Source organism: Crotalus tigris, unplaced genomic scaffold, assembly GCF_016545835.1.
Source record: "Crotalus tigris isolate CLP2741 ecotype Arizona unplaced genomic scaffold, ASM1654583v1 scf7180000017783.2778290, whole genome shotgun sequence".
Taxonomy (NCBI): Eukaryota; Metazoa; Chordata; class Lepidosauria; order Squamata; family Viperidae; genus Crotalus; species Crotalus tigris.
In genome coordinates this window covers 384,907-398,398 of record NW_024096633.1, presented here as the reverse complement: position 1 = coordinate 398,398, position 13,492 = coordinate 384,907, and the positions used below count along the sequence as shown (strand labels likewise).

The window sequence follows — 13,492 nt, the reverse complement described above, 5'->3', positions numbered from 1 at the left end:
TATTCTTTTTTTTCTGTTATTTTGAGGTTTTTGGGGTGGGCGGATGGGAGGGGATACTCTACATGTGACTATAGTGTAACCATAACAGACAATAAATCTGGAAATCAGCCACTTCATATTAACCCATTCTATTTCCATCAGAGCTTGAGATGGAACACTTTTTAAAAAATTACTTTAGAGGCAGAAAAAGGATGGATAAGGAAATCAGAGAATAAATCAGGGATTATGTATCATCACACTTGCTGCTGGAGTTTGATCGCCATCATACAGCTCAACTTCTTATCACTGTACTCCTTTGGCTTAAACATGCTCCTTTCTTCCTCCAAATTCTTTTGAAAGAAAATGTCAAAGCAAAAATAAACAGCAAAGAAGAAAGAGAGATTATCCAAATGCTCAATGGTGCGGTTACCCTCATTGTGAAAAGCCATATCCTTTGAGATTCATTACAAATGCTTCCAGACTTGGGTATGTTGACAGGATAATAAGATAACTCTAAATCATGTTCCTGCCATCACAATAAAAGTATAAAATCAGAGTTCTCACACACTGGTAGTATGAATCATTCTACATAAAGCTTTTTTGTGTGCAGGGCAGTACTTCAAGAATGACAAAGAGCTTGTGGCATGATTTAAACAGTAGTGGAGTAAATGGCTTAACTAGAATTTTCCACAGAATCCATAATTTGATTTAAGTTCATCGGGAAAGTGAGCAAATAAAGAAAAGGAGTAATTTAGGAGGATGGCAATAACACTATAATTGATTAAAACAAATGAGTACAGAGAGAGATATGACTCTTTCATATAAGTTCCAGAGCTTTACTAATTATAATGATGTTATCATTTCAGAATTTTCATCTCTTTTCGTCATGCAGCAATGGGAGATACAAATGGCAGAGAAATGTAGACCTTTCATCAGCTAGTTCAACAATCCTGACAAAATATTGAATTTTATAAAACCATGGTTTGCAAAAGAATATCCTTCTATACATATATTTTTTCTACATTCTGCCAAAATTATTCCTAATCAAATAAAATGTAGATATATGTCAAAGCAAAAACTTCAGTTAACTTTTGATCAAAAAGATGGATATTTAAGAGTTAGGATATGAAATTGGTTGCAGGTAGCAGCCATCCAGTTGATATTTTAATATGGAAATCTACATCTGTGGCTCAGTCATAAAGATTATTTGAAGATTCAAGAAAATGATCTTTTTATGTGGAACAATAATATATTGATCTTGCAGGATTTTAAAAAAAGGGAGATTGGAATATAGAGAGAGACTCTTTACAAACTGACTAGCATAGGTAACAATGAGCTTTTGTCATATTTTTTTCTTATTATTATTGCAGTTTTAAAAAAGAACATTACAGAAAAGTAACTAGGGCAACTGGATTCTTACAATAACTTGCATTAAAATTTTGCAAAAAGTTCTACAATTTTCTTATTTTGCAACCTTTCTTGCGGTTTGTTGACTCAGCTTTCCATCCTTCCAAGGTCGGTAAAATGAGGACCCAGATTGTTGGGGGCTATATGCTGACTCTGTAAACTGCTTAGAGAGGGCTGTAAAACACATATATAACTCTAAGTGCTATTGCTATAGCTAAAAGTCAGATGAAGTCATTTTGCCTTCATTTTACAAAACAGAAAGATAGGGTCCCAAAAACATAAAGAGTTTATGAAATAAAATTCAGATTCCAATCTAGAGTATATTCTGTTTGGGCTCCTGTCTGTTGTGGGAAGATTTTATTTTTGATCATCTTAACATATGAGTTACAATAGAAGCTTTCTCTCATTCTGCCTTAAACGTATAACTATTATCAGAAATACTGCTGTTATCGTGTATACTATCATGTAGAGGGATTAAATTACTTGAGACATTCTGTTTTCAGTTACAGCATTCTGATTCCATTTTTCCTACTCTTCTTTTAAGCAGTATCATATAAGTAATAAACACAGTGCTCTTGAGGTTTTAATACTGTAATTCATAACCTCATTTATTTTATGCTTGTGAATTATTATGTTTCTTGACTTAATGAAAATGCTCAATTTTTTTTAAAAACATACATTGACTGGGTAACATGCAGTAGCAGGTTGCCATAATTTCCAATCCATATGTGCTGGATTTGAATTCTCATAACCACATACAAGATTGTAAAAATATGTTTTTATACCTACAAAGCTTTAATATCCTTTTCCCCATCCTTTGAATCACTTGCGCTTTGCTGAACTTTTCTTTTTTTACAGGAATGTATCTGTGTAAAAGCTTAATTGGTATGGTTTGGCTTGCTTTAAATTCTCCCACTAAGGATATATATGAATGCCAAACTGGTAAAACTCTTCACGTTCGGTAATAGAGATATTGTTGGTCAGCTTCATAACCTAATCATTCTTGATAGACCATGTAGGTGGAATTTAATTTCTGGTCAACTTTTAACCCTTTAAGTTATTAAGTCTACTATTATTCAATGCTGCTAATAAACAGTCGGAATGGAAGCCATTTGTGTACTTTCTTGAAAACCATTCAACTGATTATGTAATCTAATAACATTGTTTCAAGCATTTTGTCCTTATCCTTTTCAAAACAGATATCAGTTTTGGCTCAAATAAAACACTAGAAATCTGGCATGTCTAAGTTATAATTGCATAGCTATCAAGCCCTTTCTGCTCTTCATTACATTCAACATTAAATTATTTTGAAGAAGTTCGTTTTCAGCCAATCTAATGCCACAAACTAAAATACATACATTCACACACAAAATAAGTACATCACACACACTATACCTATTCATATACATATGAACATTTTTGAAAAATAAATACTGAAGCAATATCCAGGAGTGATTTTGTTTCTAGAAATAATCTATTTGTGAACAGTGTTTGATATAATTTAGAGAGAACAAAAGTGGATAATGAGAAATTCTTGTCATCTATGGAATATTTCCCCCAGATTTCATTTATGATGCATATTGTCTCTCTCCCTGTATTGTACAAATGCCACAAAACCATTGCAATGTAGTCTAGAATACTGATGAAGTAGTATTTACCTATTTAAATGTTTATAAATTGCTGTGCTCCAAAGAATTAAACCTATTTGCAATTACAACAGAAAAACAAATTAATATTATGCAGATTTAGCTGCTTCCGTCTCTTAACAGCTTAGTGAAGCTGTTTAAAAAGATCTTTGGCATTCCCTGCACAGTCCTTGTTAATATACTTGTACACAATTTCACTGACATTAAGTGAAATGGAACCTTGTTTCACTTGACCAAATAACTACCATGTTTTCTCTGTCTCTGTCTCTCACACAGAGAGAGAGTGGGGTGGAGAAGAGAGAGAAAGAAAGATTCACATGTGTGATTGTAGGTACATATGTGTGGCTGTTTAGGAGATACATTTTGTAGCATCCTTCCCAGTTTCTTAAGAACCGTCCTGGTCTTCAACTTTGGGATTATAAAGGAAGAAAATAAAGTGAGAGAATAAAGTTGTTCCTCCAGCTGAACTGACAGAAGTGAAAAATCAGCACTGGATTCTACCAAAGACCTTGTACTTTCAAATATTCCTGTGAGGAAAGCAACATATAACAGGAATAAATAAATGAAAAGAATAAACAGTTGAATACCCTGAAAATGAAAAGAAAAACTGGAAATGAGCTATCAAATTACCTGACAGGACTGTTAGATGCATCTGGATCATGGGCTGCTACAGTACCAATAATAGTGCCTACTTTAGCTGCTTCAGATACCACCATGCTGTACGAAAGTGAACTAAACATGGGTGGTTCATCTACATCCTCCACAATAATCTTGACTGTTGTCACATCATTGAATGGTCCAAGGCTTAAGAAGCGGGCATCTACCTGCTTATTTGCTGCTTCAATTCTCAGTGTGTAGCTGGTCTTTGTTTCGTAATCCAGCTCCTAGAATGGCAAAGTTCAATTAGCAAAGACTTTGACTTAAGACTCCCAGGAATACACAGGTTTTTCCCATCTTTGGATACAAAAATGTCAAGTCTTTCCAACAGCCCTAACAACTTTATATACAATAAATGTTTACAACTCCAAATGAGATTTTTACAATCAATGCAAGATACTTGGAATATGGTATTGAGAAGTTATGTGGGAGAGAACTGGAGTGAAATGGACGTATTTCCAAGATGAATGATTCTGCTGCTTTCAGTCCCATATCCATTACACAGATGAATGTCCTATAAATGTAAAGGATTGTGGAGCCATGTAGAAATTTCTAACCTCTAGAAACTTTTATAGGAAAACTTTCCATTAAAATGGCTGCATGCTGGAATAATAGTATTACATAATGTGGGTAATAGTTTGTACTGAGAATTGAACCACATTTGTTTTCATTGTTAATTTTCTGAGTTACTATATATAACAGTCTGAAATAATCAAACCAATAATATGTATTAGTATTACTGCTGGATGATTTCCTCTATTTTTACATACCTATGAGTTTGTTTTGTGTGGGGTGGGCAAACTAGTAATTAGATACATTCCAAACTACTACTAATAAATAATTACATGCATAATCATATTTTCTGAATATGCAGAACTGTGTTTGAATGATATAAATCAGTTGCATGAAAACTGATTGAAATACTGCTAATCTCAGAATCAAACATGAAAATCAGATTGATTAAGAATGCTGATCACCGTTACTGAAATTCAGAGTATTATAATGGAAGAAACTGACAAAAACAAGTTGCATGACAGACAAGGTCAGATCTGAGAACACAGATTCAGTTGTTCGACAGCTTGCTTTTTCAGTTCACGGTCATTGAGCACATTCAGAAAAGACAGGCACCAACCTTTATGGTTCCTTGTGGATGTGTCTGCATATGCTGACTTCTCCCCATGCCCTACAAGAGTGCCAATGACTGTGGATACCTTGTTTAGAGTTTTAAGATTCTAGTATCATCTCCTAGCAACTTTCACCTGCCATTATAGGGAAGCAAATCTAAACTATGTGAAGGACTTTTTTTTGTTAGTCTGATTATGCATATCTGCTCTTCTATGCTACTACTACCATGTCTTAGAAATAATTCGTGATAGATCTAAAGCACACAAGCTGATAATAAACAAAGGAAATGAAATGTGCCATACCTAGAATTTCCTATTTTGAGTAACGTTTTTATGTTTTCCTCTTTTGAATCAGAATAGGGTTTTTTTCTTATCTCTTATTATTACTGGTATTGCTGTGCACTATCTGGAAAGGTCTTGAAAATTATCTAAATACTAAAATGAATATACTTATTTTAATATCTGAAATGCTAATCATGAAACCCACTTAATGACTCAGTCCATTAGAAAGCAGTCGGAGCACAGCATTATAGCAAAATATGAAGATTCATCACTTCAGAAAAGAATATCATTCTCTTAGATATTTTTCTTCCTCCTTCAAAAGCTCTATGTAGAAGATAGGGCACATCACATGAAATAAAAGTGGTGAACTTTAATACACTGAACAATAAAGAGGTCATGGAGGCAGAGGTTATTTCAACCTCAGCAGACCTTTAGTCTTGATACAGGTAATTTTCTTTTCAAATGTTCTGAGACCAAAATAAAACACATTTCCAATGAGAGTTTAGTTTCAAAATCAGAATAAAATATGGGAGCCATTTCAAGTTTTTGTTCTTTGAGGATACACTAAACTTAGAATGTTCTTAAGTGAGGGATTGTTTTGTTCTGAACTTAAAATAAAATGTTTCCCATTTTGTACATACCCCTAATCATATGCTTCAGCATAATCTTATTCATACTATAGTAAGTTATGATCATGGTGCCACACCTTTATTGTAGCTTTTAGTTTGTTTTAATCAGAGTTTTGACATAAACCCAGTCCATTTCTATAACTACTATATGTTTTTATAACAAATTTAATGTACATATGAGGAAGTGTAATATTTCAAATTATCACAGGGACTGTTCCAACTCCATTAAGAGATTCCAGGACAACACTAAAAGCTTCTCACCAATGGTGTACTATCTAACTTCACCATTGTTAAATAATGAAATGCATAAATTTCCATATTATTCTGTCTACTGAACAGTCATTTGACAACTGGTCACCTGGGACACTTTCATATTCAGCAAATTATTTGGATAACACTCCAAATAGCCACACATTTTCAGAGACCATCTCTCCCATGTTTTTGCTTGGCCCACCATATCTAGCAGAAAGAGCGTGTTCAGAATCCTTTTCAAACAGTGTCATCTTTTTGCATCTTGGAGATACGTCTTCATGAGACAGTGCCTGCCCTATGGAAAGTATCCCTCTGAAAATACAGACGGCCTCATCCCTCTTAGCTTTTCATAAGATCCTAAAGACTGGCAGTTTCCCGAGGCAATTGGGCCAGGAGGTTAAGCATGCTCTGCTGGTAATGTGATTTTGTGTGTGTGTGTGTGTGTGTGTGTGTGTGTGTGAGATGAGGTTATAATTTTTTGTTTTTTGTTTTAATCATTGTACACTATCCATATAAGTTATTCTTATGAGATGGGTAGCCATTAATTCAAAATCATATGATATAATAATAATCAGAGCCAATTTGTTGTAGCGGTTAAGGCATCAGACTAGAAACCGGGAGACCAAGAGTTCTAGTCCCACCTTGGCACAAAACCAACTGGGTGATCTTGGATAAATTTCTCTCTTAATGCTAGAAAGGAACCAATGGCAAAGCACTTTCACACAGTTGCAGATCAGTAGAAACTACTCAGCACAATTGGTACCATTTTCTCACTGCACCAAGTACTGCTGACTGGAGAAAAGGAGAGGTTGACTTGATTTGGTAGATGGGTCTTTCAGACTCAATTGCTGATTTTAAAAAAATTGATCTAAAATAAGCACCACATTGATTTCCTTGTGTATAGCATTATTGTAACATCCTTGGATGCATATTATGTTAGAAAGCAAAGTAAATTCAAATTAAAGCAATGAAGATACTTTGGATTATAATGTAAAGGTACCACTCCATAAACATTTTTCTATTTAGCTTTGAATTAAAATGATTTATGTACTTTGATACTAATGATCATTGAGCCAGTCTTCGGATTACTATGACTAAAATATGGATTTGTGATATAATAGCAAACTAACAATTCACAAATTGTAACAACTATCCTGAAGGTTAAAGGGACAATTCTAATTCTTTAGTACAGTGAATAAAGCTTGAAGGCTTGATTAATATCTATGTGCTAGTTTTAGCTCTTTAGATCCTCACCTCATCTAAATTTCCAGCGATCAATATTAAGACTCATACAGATAAAATGATAAATTTTAAATAATGTAATTTATATCATATTCCCATTTGCAAACTAATGCAGGATATCTCTGAATATTGCTCAATCATGTTAAGATGTTTGAATTAGAATTTTGCTTCATTTTATTAATCATTAAAATTTAAATACTACTAAATTATCTAATAAACAACTGAGTCCTGTACTGCAGAAATGCATTTTTAACATTTTTAGACAAATTGTTCTTGGGTCATATAAACATATTTTGTCTATTTTTCTGTAAATTTAAGTGGAATTTACAGCAATATGATCACCTTTCTTTCTGCACCTTTTATTAATTTCTACAATTGTAAAAAAGCAAAAACAGTGCATATACTAAAATACATTTTAGTAAAATCATATATTCTAGATAAATATTTCATCTATTATTGAATGACTTACTTGAATCCCAAAACACACACACACAAAATAAACCAATCTTACCTTTTGTATCATAATAATTCCTTCTTGCGTCTCCTTGTCCACTAAAATTTTGAAAACACCCAAACCATCACCATCCACAATCTTATATTCCATTTCAGCATTAGCCCCTACATCGGCATCTGCAGCCTTTAATCTAGCCACCATTGAGGCCAAAGGGAGTGATTCTGGAACATTATATTGGTATGATCCTATAAAATTAAAAGTGATTAGTGAATCTTTATGGTTCATAGATCTTTTAATCTGTGACCTTCCTTATTAACAGTAAACCGTAGATAGAAAATGAGGACAGCTTTGAAGCAATGCATTTTGTTTCTATAAGCCCATCTATGGTCTTCTGCATCCTTTACTCCATTACTCCTTTATTCTATACTACCATGTATAAATACAGCATGGAAAAAATACATAACTCATCCAGAATTTCTGTCTAAAATGCAGAATTCCCAGGAATAAACACAAGCAGTTTTTACTTCTTAAGGGAAAAAAAAATGGAAGTGGGGGATATCCAAGTATATAACAGCAGTATTCTCTGTTCTGGACTCTCAGTAGGATTTAATTATATAAGAAAGGTAGTGATCTGTCCCTTGACAGTGTACACTAAAGCTACAATGAACATGAGATAATATTTTTGTTGATTTATTGACAGTTCACTGGAATGCCACAATCAACTCTTATGCATAATTTTCAGAATAAAATGTGAAAGCTATTGACTTTTGCGACGGCATTTTCTGCTCTTCTAATTCAGTCTATATTTCTTTGAGAACAATGATGCACAAATTCATTGTTGAAAATAATATATAACTTAATGTTTTTGTCAAAGGGGAATCTACTTCCAATGAAATTTTAGCTTCTATAGGTCTCAAGCCACTAAAGGAAAATAATAAATGAATTTGTAGGATCACAGATAAATCTTTATTGTGTCTTAAGGAGACAATTTTTTCATGTCAAATAATTGAGACAAATTCTAGTCTTGCACTGTATTGAATTTTCTGTGGATCAAACTGAAATTGATCAGATTACAGTTTAAGAAAACAGAAACAGATACCACAATTTTTCCACTTCTGGAAACTGAATAAAACCACATTTTATTATTTGTCTAAGTAATTTAAAATGGGGGTAAAATAAAATTTCCACTTTCTTTTTCACTTGTAAAGAAGCTAATTTGAACAATTTGTATATATTCTCCATATTAAGGTAACTTTCTTTTGCAATGGGACTATAAGAAAAGCAGGGAAATATAATATTGTTGAAAAATAGGATAACTGAAATGTGGAAACAGATTTCTTTTTCTTTTTTGATTTAGCCATGGAACGGAAGGCAGACTGTTTCTGGTTTTTCCCCATATTGATTTTTTTCCTTCCTTCCTTCCTTCCTTCCTTCCTTCCTTCCTTCCTTCCTTCCTTCCTCCCTCCCTCCCTCCCTCCCTCCACCTTCCTTCCTTCCTTCCTTCCTTCGAATAAGAGATCATAAGAATGAGTATCAAGGGAAAACTAGTTTTGAGACTTTTTGGTTTTCAAAATATAAGTTGTTACAAATATTAGGGAGTTTTGAAATTAAAGGCAAAGGCAAATATCAGTGGTTACACTGTTGGATAATAACCAATTCAAAGTAGAGCATGAGTGACAATTTATATTTGCTTTATATTCCATAATAACTTTTATTATTATCATTGGCATTCCCCATTTCTCTAAATTCATGTCTTTCCATCTTCAGTGGCAATTAATAGGTATGAATCCTCAAAGAAAATATATTTGGATGATTCAAGGAAACATTAGGAACTCTACATTATCAGGATTTATAAAAAAAATATCCAGCTATTGTCTGGAATCAGCATTTTCTATTAAGAAACAGCTAAAGAAGCTGAAAGAAATTTAATTCATAATTTTAATCTTTGTCCAAAATTAATTCCAGCCATTAAGTAGCTGAATTTTAGCCATTCTAAGTAGCATATCCATATAAATTTGTTACTGTGCAAATTACCTTTAATTATCACCTATAGAAACTTACTGCGGGGAAATCGTGGTGGATTATCATTGACATCAGTCAGGGTAACAGTGACAGAGGTGGTTCCAGAAAGACCCCCATTTTGACCAACCATATCCTTGGCTTGAATGACAAGCAAATATTGGTCTTTTGCTTCTCGGTCCATATTGGGAAGCGCAGTCTTGATAATACCTAAAGTATAACAAAATAGTACATAAAGTAGTGGTAACTATCTTGTCAGTTGCTAAGCATGGACATACAGCAGCAACATTTGTATTTGTATCCCCTATTTTCCCAAAACATAATATAAAATTCTGAACTACCATGACTTAAATTATCACATATTTTAGTGAGCATCATTCAGAAAGTATTAACTCTAGGCAGGCCCACTTATGTCAAATGATCACTAATTTTAAATATCCAGCAAAAGATACAGAGTCTTTCTCTTGCCCAGTATATGGCATGACCAAATGATCATCAACCTTTTACCTCCAGGAACTACAGGTAGTCCTCAGATTATGACCACAGTTTATGTTGCTAAGTGAAACATTTGTTAAGTGAGTTTGCCCCATTTTATGCCACAGTTGTTAAGTGAATTATTGCATTTGTTAAGTTAGTAACATGGTTGCTAAGTGAATCTAGCTTCCCCATTTGACTCTGGGACACTGCAGCCATCATAAATATGAGTCAGTTGCCAAACATCCAAATTTTGATCATGTGACCATGGGCATGCTGCAAGGGTTGTAAGTAGGAAAAATGTTTATGTTACCCTTTTTTCAGTGCTGTTATAACTTTGAACAGTCAGTAAATAAACTGTTGTAAGTCAAGGACTACCTGTATTTTTAAGCCCAATCAGGTTTATCAGTCCTACTTCACTGTTGCCGATTTTCTTGCTAGCGTTATTTCTTTTGTTTCACTCTTCCATGACATTATTTGCCTTTCCCATACTTAATGTTCTTTCTTTCTCTATGTTTTAAATGACAGATACACCAGCTTTTTTAAAACTGAGGGTCACCTGAAATATCCCACTGGATGGGGCTGGGACAAAAAAGTAGATGTGATTAGGACAATTTAATATTAAAACTAAATTTTTCAAAATACAGTCAATATGACCACTTCCTATGTATTTCATATTTTCCCTTTGTCATATTAACATATTGTATGCCACTGCTTTAATAACATTAAAGAAAAATAAAATAATGATTCATAAAACGACCCAGACTTGCTTGGTTGTGAACCCAATTTAGGTTACACCAGTTAAAAGACCAACACTGCACATAATACATTGTTTTTTAAATTCATATACTTAAAATTAAATTCTTATAACTAAGTAGAATGTTTTCAATATAACTAGAACTGCTAAGAATACTATGGAGCAACAAATTGCCATATTTTAGATGTCATTACATATGTCCAAATCAATATGTAAATGCAGCTGAAGAATATGAGAATAGCTTCCTGGGCCAACATTCTCTTGTTCAATATTCTGTGTTATATAATGTCCACCAGGATGTATTCAGGAAGTTCTGAAGTACATCATGATTCCCATTCTTTAAAAGTTGAAAAAATTGCAGTGCCTGAAACCATACAATTATCGTCTATGCAGTTAAACCATAAGTTGTATAATCATAAGGAAAGAGTACTGTTATTTGCTCCAAATTCAAAATCTGAACACTCAATGGATTTCGGAATGCATTATTGCACAAGCAGTCAAAATGTACAGTTCCAATATTATGCAAAGCTAATAGCAATAAGGGGTGGTGGTTGAAGTTTTGGGGGAAAAAATGGAAGGGACTTCGTAGTCCTTACATTTTAAATGCCCAAATTCCAAAAGACTATCTTATTTCTATAATGTTAAAAGCTTCTGTCAAGAACATATGGCGACAGCTCAGAGACAAACCATAAAATGGTGTGGAGACTTTGGGTACAATGAGTTACTGTTCACAAATGGATTATCCTTGGTATAAAAATTATTTCATTTTTAAGGTAGTCATTGGATATAGCAAATAAATCCTTGTCTCAATCTCTGAGATTTTCACTATTCAAAGTTGCTTGTTTTAAGGCTTTTCTAGTAATTTGTAAAAAAAAAAAAAAAAAAAGAATAAGATCACATGATGGGGATATTGCAAGCTACTATTGTATCTTGAGTTTTTCCAATGCTACAATGTAAACAGAATGGAACTAATAAAAATTAGGTAACCCTGTCAACATCTAATGGCAAGAAACTGCAGGAGTTGCAATTCCCCTCAACAAAAGAAAGAAAGACATTAATTTCCTATTTCCAGTATAATCTGTGCACAGACTGATTTGTTAAACAGAGATAGTCAAAGCCTTTTTCTTTGCCATTGAACTGACAACATGGAAGAATAATACCATTTATCATTCTGTTTCCAAACTCCCATGCTGCCAAAATGAGTTTCTTAAGAATCCCAAACCGTAAATGACCCAGTACAATCTTGGTACTATTAATAATCTGGTGCCATGCTGTGCATTTAAATGAAGCTATTCTAAATTTGCTAATATCTTAAAAATAAAACAAAGCAAAATTACTCACTATAATTAGAGAACTCTGATGTAGTAGCTGAAGCACTGTATTGTCTGAAGCTGTTTTAGAGCTATCCATTTGGCCATCTCTTTGTCACTTGTAATTACTCTTTGAAATTTAAAAGAAGAGGGAAGAAAGGAACAGAACAACTGTTCTGTTACCATTCAACTGTGCAGATAAGCATTGGGTAATTAAATATCCTTCCTTTAACTAGGAAGGTTTTCATATTGTTGTACAGTACAGCAGGCAGAGATATAAGATTTTATCTCACCATTGTTCCATGTCACCAGTTGAGAAAAGACAAAATATATGATCAGCTAAGATGTAGTGGCCTTCTGTATCATCCTTAATATTTGTAATCCCCAGCTCCAGAAGTACTTTTTTCTTCTTCTTTTGAATTTAAAATACTCCCACCCTTGACCAGAATGTATTGGAACTTCACACAATTATAGCTAATCTTCTTTATAATTTTAAATTCATTGAAAATCATTACACAATTTAATTATTATTTATGTATTTATCAAATACATTTCTATCCGACCGTTAAATGACTCTTGGAAGATTACACAGAACATTAATAAACATCTACCATACCATCTAAACCTTGATGCATGACAACAATAACAACAATGTACCATCTATAGCAAATACACACAAGAATAAATCAAAATTAAAAACCAAAGATAGCATCACAAAAAAGTTTAAGGAAAAGCCCTCTAAAACATTTTTTTAAAATGTTAACAGGGAGGAGGGCTGAAAGCAGAAACTTCTTGCTTCGTCCCCAAAACCTCCTGAAAATGTGGGATTTGTAACAGATATTGATTTAACTCATCACTGAGAAAAAAGCAAAATCAATACAAGACATTGCCTTCAATCCTTGTCCCCTGCAAGTGTTCCAGAGAAATACATTGGTCGGTGGAACTGAAAAGTATGAAGAGGCCGAATAGGATCATGAGAAGTGACAACCCCTCTCCAGGCCTCAACATAGGTCATCCAAGAAAATGAGCAATGTTGTCTCTGTCCCATATTCAGGCCTGGAAAAAAAAAGGTAAAGGAGTCCCTGGGGATTTTACTCTGCTAGCCATTGCTGACTATAAGGGGCAGTTCTGCTCTCCATTTCAAGGCCATTGAGACAATGCTGTCCAAAGATATTTCTTTGGTCATGTGGCAGCATGACATCATGGAGCACTGTTAGCTTCCCACCAACGTTGTACCTATTTATCTACTTGTATTTGTAT

General features: G+C 33.6%; 1 protein-coding gene across 4 annotated transcripts in view; it reads right to left on the bottom strand.

Moving 5' to 3' along the window:
• Positions 1-13,492, bottom strand: part of CDH7 (cadherin 7) — a 126,387-nt gene that overhangs the window by 20,132 nt on the left and 92,763 nt on the right. For 3 of the 4 annotated variants that reach the window (XM_039342272.1, XM_039342273.1, XM_039342275.1), the window contains 3 exons: positions 9,734-9,901; positions 7,730-7,917; positions 3,663-3,916 (listed from right to left, as the gene is read on the bottom strand). In XM_039342272.1, the coding sequence (XP_039198206.1) occupies positions 3,663-3,916; positions 7,730-7,917; positions 9,734-9,901 (610 nt within the window). Of the gene's footprint in view, positions 1-3,662; positions 3,917-7,729; positions 7,918-9,733; positions 9,902-10,543; positions 10,731-13,492 lie in introns of those variants that run through there. The other variant, XM_039342274.1, reaches the window with a different exon arrangement.